We start from the raw sequence: 10,000 nt of genomic DNA, 5'->3' as shown, positions 1-10,000 counted from the left end.
CTACAAATGTACTCCAAATGTACTCTAAAAACTCAAAATGTACTCCAGATATACTCCAAAAACTCCAAATGTACTCCAAAAACTCCAAATGTACTCTAAAAACTCAAAATGTCCTCCAAAAACTATAAATGTACTCCAGATATACTCCAAAAACTCCAAATGTACTCCAAAAACTATACATGTACTCCAGATATACTCCAAAAACTCCAGATGTACTCCAAAAACTATACATGTACTCCAGATATACTCCAAAAACTCTAAATGTACTCCAGATAGACTCCAAAAACTATAAATGTACTCCAGATATACTCCAAAAACTCCAAATGTACTCCAAAAACTCCAAATGTACTCTAAAAACTCAAAATGTACTCCAGATATACTCCAAAAACTCCAAATGTACTCCAAAAACTATACATGTACTCCAGATATACTCCAAAAACTCTAAATGTACTCCAAAAACTCTAAATGTACTCCAGATATACTCCAAATGTACTCCAGATAGACTCCAAAAACTATAAATGTACTCCAGATGTACTCCAAAAACTCTAAATGTACTCCAAAAACTACAAATGTACTCCAAAAACTACAAATGTACTCCAAATGTACTCTAAAAACTCCAAATGTACTCCAGATATACTCCAAAAACTCCAAATGTACTCTAAAAACTCAAAATGTCCTCCAAAAACTCTAAATGTACTCCAGATATACTCCAAAAACTCTAAATGTACCCCAGATATACTCCAAAAACTCAAAATGTCCTCCAAAAACTATAAATGTACTCCAAAAACTCTAAATGTACTCCAAATGTACTCCAAAAACTCCAAATGTACTCCAAAAACTCCAAATGTACTCCAAAAACTCCAAATGTCCTCCACAAACTATAAATGTACTCCAAAAACTACAAATGTACTCCAAATGTACTCCAAAAACTCCAAATTTACTCCAAAAACTCCAATTGTACTCCAAAAACACTAAATGTAGTTTAAATGTACTCCTCAAATGTTTAATGTACTCCAAATTTACTCTAAAAATGCAAAATATACTTTAAATATACTTCTAAAACACTACACGTACTCTAAATGTACTCGAAAAACAGCAATAAGGTTCCACTTGCTAAGCATAAAAGCACCTCACATGTTGTTAGTAATATTAATAAATGTAACATTTATTAATATCATTTTATCATATTAATAACATTTAAAATGTTCAAAATCATATTTACAAATATTAGATAGCTAACATATGCTAAACTGACAGGATTTTGAAATGAAATTTTACTTACTAGCTAGATAGCTAACATATGCTAAACTGACAGGATTTTGAAATGAAATTTTACTTACTAGCTAGATAGCTAACATATGCTAAACTGACAGGATTTGTTTTAGTCCAAGCCTGTTAACAATTATCAAAATTAAAAATTCTAGTTCTTCCTCTGTAGCTAACATAAGCTAACTTTATTTGTAGATTTTGTAAGACAGTTTAATTCAGATTCATACATCTTTATAGCATTATATGCTAGTTGTCACCAACATGAGATAACCTGATGTAAAATTAACTTTCAATTCATTTAAATGTTTATAAACTTGCTTGCTAAGCTAGCTGCAACCATGAGCCAACTTCACAGGATTTCTGATGTGATTTCTGAGAGTCGTGCTCAGAAATAATCTAATAATAAAATGATCATTTTACTTGCCAACTTTAAAAGAAAGACTAGAAAATCAGAAATATTTGAATATCACCTTTGAAGTCACATATTAGCATTTTGTTTTTTACACAAACAATGAAATGTCTGTGAGAATTCTGGCTTTTTTTCTAGCAAATATTTTGCCCAAAGGGAACAGAATGTAACTTAAAATACCTTTTCTTTCAGAATTGTTCATATTATTGGTTCTTTGCAGCCTGGATGGCCTACTACATCAACCATCCGCTCTACACGCCGCCATGTAAGTAACCGGTTTCATCAGAAACGTGTTTATTTTAGCTTCAAATTTCCAGAGTACTAAATCTCGAGTGTGTGTCTGATTACAGACTACGGCGAACAGCAAGTGAAGACGGCGCTCGGGATTTTTCTGGTGAGCGTCGCTTTAACGAACACGTTCATGCAGACGATTTATTCTTAATCCATTCTGACCTTTCACTTCATGTGTTTCTCTAATCTCTGCAGTTTTGTCAGTTTGGGAATTTCTCGATCCATGTCGTTCTACGCAATCTCAAACCTCCTGGTAAGAGCTTGACTCTTTTTACCAGAAGCTAGAAAATGTTTTTATTGTGTCCATGTTGATGAGTGAACATCTTCCTCATTCCTCAAGCGTTTCATCAGTATTTCTGTTTCGTCCTGGAATACTAGAGGTGAAATGTTCATAAGAAATTATTTTTCTCCACACAAATGTTTGTATGTTCAGAGTAAATTTTGATATCAAACCCATTTCTGCTCTCTGAGATGCCCCGAGTGTTTGTTCGTCTAAAAAGCAGCTCAGATTTCTCTTCAACACTAAAATTCAGTGTAAGATTATCAACAGAGGGACAAACACACGTCTAAAACACACTGAAAGAACAACAGAGTACTGATTTATTTTTGATCAGACTCTCAGACACGACATCAGACGGTTATTTATACTGAATGAAAATGTCCTGTAAGTTGAAACCCAGTGTACTGATGATGCATTGTCAAAAGGTAGACTTTCTAAGAGCTGCTGCTGTTATTATAAAGACAGTCCTGCTGCTCATCCCAGGACATTTTATGACACTTAGTGCTGCGTGTCATTACCCTAGACTTATTGATGATCCCACTATCCCTAGTCTCCCAGTAGAGGACTTGTCCTCTACTGAGTCAAGGTTTGTTCCTTATGTCATCGCACAGATCTTTCCATTGTCAACTCTGACTTATTCATTAGGCACATCCAAATTTCAGTAAATTTGTGTAATGACATAAGATCTGTAAAGAGTGAACTGAATCGATTTGAAAAATCACTTTGTTTTGCCTCCAAGGATCTAAGACCAAGAAGATCCCATATCCGACCAAGAATCCTTTCACGTGGATCTTCATGGTGGTGTCTTGCCCAAATTACACCTACGAGGTAGGCCAATCGTCACGAGGTAAGGGAAGAACATGACCCGAAGCTCTTTGTGGTTTTAAAATGTTCCCAACCCTGGTCCTAATCTCTACTCACCCACTTCTACTTAACCTTCTGAGCAGAACTTCTTATTGAGATTTACTGCTGCCCTCTGCTGGTCTTCACAGATAAACCAGGACATTATGTTAGGTCATACATACACACACTTAATAAACATTTTATTCAAAACAAGTCCATAAATGAATAAGGACAATAAGGACAAGTAATGAAGCCCTGTAAATAAACAAAGTGTAAGTATGTGTCTATGGTAGCTGATGTTCTGCAATGGCTGAGCTGTGTTACTGGAAGACTGGTTACTGGTTACTAGCTTTTCACAAATGAGTCACCGGTTTGTTATTTTCAGGCCTTTGTAAGATCTCCCTTTTATGGAGTTTTGTGGGCGTGGCTAACTGTAAGCCTACGATCATAGTAGCAAGCAACAAGAGACCTTTAATTTTCTTTGTGGGACTAAAGAGCCACAATTTAAGCAAAAGTGCGACAAGCAACATAAGTGTAAGCTTTTATTCTTTAAGGATGCGATCCATGATTTTTTTTAGATCAGAACATATTTGGTTATATTTCACAAATTGTGTGGCAGCGCCTGGAAAAACCCTTTCACAGGGTGTGCTTGTGTACTATAGACAGATCTTCTTAAGACCTTCCTGAACTGAACTGTGCTCTGCTCATCTTTGGCATGTTTCTCAACCAGAAGTGAAGTTCTAACATTTTTAAATATGGTGCATTTTTAATAAGTGCATTTACAGACGTCATCCTGAACGCAGCACAGGAACATCGCAGACATTTTGACGGCTTAGTTTCTGATGAAGCCGTGTTTAAGATTTTTGCCCAAAAAGATAATTTTTTTTCCTGTTTTGTTGTGATGATAGATGACTGAACGTCTTCCTCACGTCTCGCTCCACAGTGGTGTTAATATGAAACTCATATGAAAGTAGACACTCAGCACTTTTTTCACCGAGTTTCACCACTATTTCTGTTTTTCTCTACAATACTAGAGGTGATATATTCAAAGAAAAATTCATTTGTTCATTCATCTTCTACCGCTTATCCGAACTACCTCGGGTCACGGGCACCTTATCTCAGGTGTCATCGGGCATCAAGGCAGGATACACCCTGGACGGAGTGCCAACCCATCGCAGGGCACACACACACTCTCATTCACTCACGCAATCACACACTATGGACAAATTTTCCAGAGATGCCAATCAACCTACCATGCATGTCTTTGGACCGGGGGAGGAAACCGGAGTACCCGGAGGAAACCCCCGAGGCACAGGGAGAACATGCAAACTCCACACACGCAAGGCGGAGGCGGGAATCGAACCCCCAACCCTGGAGGTGTGAGGCGAACGTGCTAACCACTAAGCCACCGTGCCCCCCCATAGAAAAATTAAAAAACGGCTATTGTTTTGTATCTTCAGAGTAAATGTTGATATCAAACCCATTTCTGCTCTCTGAGATAATCCAAGTGTTTGTTTGTCTAAAAAGCAGCTCAGATTTCTCTTCATCACTAAAATTCAGTGTAAGATTATCAACAGAGGGAAAAACACACGTCTAAAACACGCTGAAAGAACAACATTTTACTGATTTATTTTAGATCAGACTCACAGACACAACATCAGACGCTTATTTATACCGAATGAAAATGTCCCGTGAGTCAGTTTCCATTCCACTGGCCCCAGGGAACACCAGTGTACGGGTAAAAAAAAAAAAGGGGTTCTACTTTTGAAGGGTTTGATTATTGCCATATGTGTGCACTGTTTTCCACAGTGTTACGTATATAATCCTTTCTATAAAACTCATTGTGTGTTGTGTTGTGTTGTGTTTTCCTCCCGTAGGCAGGCTCCTGGCTGGGCTTCACTGTGATGACTCAGTGCGTTCCTGTCGCCTTCTTCACCATCATTGGCTTTGTGCAAATGACCGTGTGGGCGAGAGGCAAACACCGCAGCTACCTGAAGGAGTTTAAAGAGTACCCAACCCTGCGTTCACCCATTCTGCCCTTCATCCTCTAGCCTTAACACACACACACACACACACAAATAATCCCTGAAGTTGATCCCCCTTACTGAACCATTGTGAGGATCTTAAATACAACAAAACCTGGATGATTAATCTGGTTTATAAAAATGTTTCTAAACAAAAAAAAAGCTCTACAGAACCAAGAACCTTTACAGAACTCTTGCGAGTGCAACATTAGAGTCTGTTGTATATTTAATTACATAGCAAACATGTAGGAATCCACTTTTTTAAATTATCTAATAAAAAAAAGAACAAATTGCTAACATTGTTTGTGGTTGACTTCATTTCTAAATTCGAACACGTGATCAGTGTAGCTGGGTGAACAAACCAAGAACTGAAGCACTGTTATGACGATGTTTCTTCTTAAGAACGTCACAGAAGCGAACGCCGTAGCGAGAGGAAAATATGTGACACGGAAACATTACTCACTCACTCACTCATCTTCTACCGATTATCCAAACTACCTCGGGTCACGGAGAGCCTGTGCCTATCTCAGGCGTCATCGGGCATCAAGGCAGGATACACCCTGGACGGAGTGCCAACCCATCACAGGGCACACACACACACACTCTCATTCACTCACGCAATCACACACTACGGACAATTTTCCAGAGATGCCAATCAACCTACCATGTATGTCTTTGGACCGGGGGAGGAAACCGGAGTACCCGGAGGAAACCCCAGAGGCACGGGGAGAACATGCAAACTCCACACACACAAGGTGGAGGCGGGAATCGAACCCTCAACACTGGAGGTGTGAGGCGAACGTGCTAACCATTAAGCCAGCGTGCCCCCACGGAAACATTAGCGGAAGCTAATTATCAACAAATGGCTAGTTAACCACCTGTTAACCAGGTGATAAGCATAAAACAAACAAACAAAAAAATGCGGTAAATCTGTGAGATATCAGAACCAGGGTTTAGAAATGTACAGTGTTAAACGTCAGATTACGAAGATCCAGGATTAAGTTTTAACCCCGGTGTAAAACCTCTAACTAAACAACCCAGGGTTTATTAGGTCCCAGGGGAAATATTTCACACGTTGGCACTCCGTCCAGGGTGTATCCTGCCTTGATGCCTGATGATGCCTGAGATAGACACAGGCTCCCAGTGACCCGAGGTAGTTCGGATAAGCGGTAGAAGATGAATGAATGAATGAATAAATCACCGTGGTGTTATAACAGGAATAAAACATGGCAGGATATAAAACCACTACACAGGTAGATTTCTGAAATTGGAATTTATTTCCTAACTTTACACATCCAACAATTTCATTTCTATATCTGGCTGCTTTACATATTAAAATGAATGCGGAAATGTCTTTATAATATCGCAAACGTAAAATATATATATTACTGAGATCATAGTGTAAATCACAGGGAAAAACAACAACAAAAAAAAACTAAAACAATACTGATGAATGTAAATCTGCCATGCCCCTCCCCCGCTCAGGAACAGAAGAGAAGGGGATACTGGACGGGGCGACCCCCAGCTCAGTGGTGGTGTTAATCCTGCGAGCTGAAACAGGACGAGAGGAAGTGGGAGAGAGGAGAGAAATGAAATCCGCTGGAGCCGGACGGAGGAAACGCTGAGCTGAGAGTGTCGAGTCCTTTCTCTCCCCGTCGCTCCAGGGCGGCTTCCCTCGGCTCTGCGTCAGTAGCGTCCGTCTCTGAGGCGGTGCGAGGTTAAGAAAAGATGCTGCTGTGTTCCTGAAAGTGGCTCCTCTGCAGCACCTTAACGTGATGCTCGTAGATCTTAAGGGCGGGACCGAGTCTGATCGACAGACCTGTCAATACGTCGCTGCGCTGCATCAAGAGCAGGGACTTCCCGTCGATTTCCTGCGAAAGATGTGAGGAGAAAAACGTGTTCGGGATTGTAACAGGACGAATATCAGAGTCAATTAATATGTATTCAAATAAAATACAGATTAACGACTGTCAGAATCAGTCAACATGTGCTACGAACAACGGATCGAATTAATCATCGATTAGAAATGAAACTGCTAACATTTAAAAGTTTTGGTTCTGATTTTCTGATTCTCATCCCATTGCCTCTATACTGTTATAAAATTACCAAGCGTTTACATTTAGCCCCGCCCACAAATCCGCATCAGAGGCGAAGCTCAAACAAAATTCCTCCAGGATTTCGTGTGTTTTTTCCAATCTTGCAGCTCGGTCATTGCAGAGCATCAGCTACCCCAGACACACACTACTGCTTCCACCTTTTAGAGGGTGCCATTACTTTTGTACTAAAAGAGTAATCAGACACTCTGGGATGTTGTTGTGATGCAGTAACATATTGTGTTCCACTAACAGCTCACTGCCAGATGTTTTATTCTGTACTGACCTGCATTCTGAAAGCCACAGCCTGCTCAGGAAACCCCACAGAGGTGAAGTAGCTCACAACGTCCGCCACGCTCCACTGTAAGAGGTCCTGCACCATCATCTCCTCTGCTTTAAACAAACTGCACCACACACACACACACACACACACACACACAGCTTCAAACCTCTCACTGAAACAGTATGGCATATTCAACATACAAACTCCATGGGGGTGGAGTCAGACCCTAATCTAGCTCCTCCTTCCTCGGGGTGGGGTCGAGGCGATGTACAGGTTAGGGTTTGGAGTTTGAAAGAAAACCCGAGTAGCCTAGCAACCTGACGTGTTTTATGTAGGACTCTAAGGCTAGTTAAACGCTAGTCCGTGTATTCGGAGGTGCGTAGTAACGAATTACATTTACTTCGTTACATTTACTTGAGTACATTTTTTGGGTAACTTGTACTTCATTCATTCATTCATCTTCTACCGCTTATCCGAACTACCTCGGGTCACGGGGTAGTCATCGGGCATCAAGGCAGGATACACCCTAGACGGAGTGCCAACCCATCACAGGGCACACACACACACACACACTCATTCACTCACACAATCACACACTACGGACAATTTTCCAGAGATGCCAATCAACCTACCATGCATGTCTTTGTACCGGGGGAGGAAACCGGAGTACCCGGAGGAAACCCCCGAGGCACGGGGAGAACATGCAAACTCCACACACACAAGGCGGAGGCGGGAATCGAACCCCCAACCCTGGAGGTGTGAGGCGAACGTGCTAACCACTAAGCCACCGTGCCCCCGGTGGTAACTTGTACTTTTACTCTTACTCATGTAGATTTTTAGTGGAAAAACTTTACTTTTACTTCGCTACAATCGGCGGCGTTCCTCCGTTACTCAAATGGTAATAAATATGAGATTTAATAAATAATAATTAGTTTATATGACAAGTCTTGCAAGACATCGGAGAGGCTGCTGCGCGAGAGTATGCTGCGCGAGAGTATGCTGTGCATCTCCCGCTGAAGTTTAGCGCGCCTTTAGTTGGAAGATGATGGCTGAAGCAGAGGAAGACGTTTGCGCTTTATCAAAGCCAGATCACCCGTGGCCTCAAATTCATTCTATGTTTTCTCTCCAAGATGTAAAAAATAATAGCTTTATAATGCGATGCATTCTGTGTGCAGCAAAACAAACAGACATCGCAGCTTACAAGAATTCCAGCTCCAACCTAAAAAAAACACGTAGCGGTAAGTGTCAAAATGATGCCAAATTATTTGATGGTAATTTGGTAACTATGGGCACATTGACCTTAACGTAATACAACATTTCACACAGTCTGAATGTTTTCCCTCATATACAGTACGCTCTCGTGCAATCCTGTGAACCCTACAAACAACACGTTCATGAACAAACGTTCGTTATAAGCGTCTGCAATTTCATATCCACGTTCCACAAAATAAATTGAATTGCGTGCCGTAAGACGTTTTGCGTTTATACGCAAATCCTGACATCTCACTAAAGTTTTTTTTTTTTCACTAAAGTGTAGAACATGTACAAAATAAAAACGGGATTATATTTAGTTTTATCCCTACCTAAAGAATACACGTACTTACTTATAAAATGTAATAAATGTAAGAATAAAGTAAATTAATCTTAAAAGGAAGAGCAGGTTAGTCCAGCACATCATTTGTTTACATCATTAAACCATTAATCATATATATATATATATACACACACACACACACACACACTCACCGGCCACTTTATTAGGTACACCTGTCCAACTGCTCATTAACGTGAGCGTCAGAATGGGGAAGAAAGGTGATTTAAGTGACTCTGAACGTGGCATGGTTGTTGGTGCCAGACGGGCTGGTCTGAGTATTTCAGAAACTGCTGATCTACTGGGATTTTCACACACAACCATCTCTAGGGTTTACAGAGAATGGTCCGAAAAAGAGAAAATATCCAGTGAGGGCAGTTCTGTGGGCACAAATGCCTTGTTGATGCCAGAGGTCAGAGGAGAATGGCCAGACTGGTTCGAGCTGATAGAAAGGCAACAGTAACTCAAATAACCACTCGTTACAACCGAGGTATGTAGAAGAGCATCTCTGAGCACACAACACGTCGAACCTTGAGGCAGATGGGCTACAGCAGCAGAAGACCACACCGGTACTAGTAAGGTGTACCTAATAAAGTGGCCGGTGAGTGTACATACATACACACACTTCAACCTGTGTTTTATATTAGCAGAATAAAGAGACTTTTAAGGAGAGGTGTGTTAAAGCTCTCCAGGTAGTTTGAAAATCAGGGTTTTTGCTTCATATCAATCAGATGAGAAGTAACTAGTAACTAACTACTTGAGTAGTTTTTTCATCGGATACTTTTTTACTCTTACTCAAGTAACTATTACTTTTACTCTTACTTGAGTAAATATTTCCATACGTACTTGTACTTTTACTTGAGTACAGATTTTATGGATTACCGTTTAAAGAGCGTTAATAGGAAATGCTATTAGCT

At 40.3% G+C, this 10,000-nt stretch overlaps 2 protein-coding genes across 2 annotated transcripts in view; one reads left to right on the top strand and one right to left on the bottom strand.

Moving 5' to 3' along the window:
- tecra (trans-2,3-enoyl-CoA reductase a) overlaps positions 1–5,362 on the top strand; it is an 11,045-nt gene extending 5,683 nt beyond the window's left edge. Inside the window, exons 7-11 of the mRNA XM_060897391.1 lie at positions 1,871–1,943; positions 2,029–2,072; positions 2,165–2,222; positions 2,989–3,077; positions 4,970–5,362. Of these exons, the coding sequence (XP_060753374.1) occupies positions 1,871–1,943; positions 2,029–2,072; positions 2,165–2,222; positions 2,989–3,077; positions 4,970–5,143 (438 nt within the window). The 3' untranslated portion in view covers positions 5,144–5,362. The remainder of the gene's footprint in view (positions 1–1,870; positions 1,944–2,028; positions 2,073–2,164; positions 2,223–2,988; positions 3,078–4,969) is intronic.
- Positions 5,363–6,370: 1,008 nt separating this feature from the next.
- Positions 6,371–10,000, bottom strand: part of samd1a (sterile alpha motif domain containing 1a) — a 13,874-nt gene continuing 10,244 nt past the window's right edge. Inside the window, exons 6-7 of the mRNA XM_060857172.1 lie at positions 7,496–7,613; positions 6,371–6,987 (exon numbers count right to left, since the gene is read on the bottom strand). Of these exons, the coding sequence (XP_060713155.1) occupies positions 6,835–6,987; positions 7,496–7,613 (271 nt within the window). The 3' untranslated portion in view covers positions 6,371–6,834. The remainder of the gene's footprint in view (positions 6,988–7,495; positions 7,614–10,000) is intronic.

This window comes from Tachysurus vachellii, chromosome 21 (genome assembly GCF_030014155.1).
Source record: "Tachysurus vachellii isolate PV-2020 chromosome 21, HZAU_Pvac_v1, whole genome shotgun sequence".
NCBI classification, from domain to species: domain Eukaryota; kingdom Metazoa; phylum Chordata; class Actinopteri; order Siluriformes; family Bagridae; genus Tachysurus; species Tachysurus vachellii.
The sequence above is the reverse complement of the archived record's forward strand: the minus strand, read 5'-3'. Positions and strand labels throughout refer to the sequence as shown.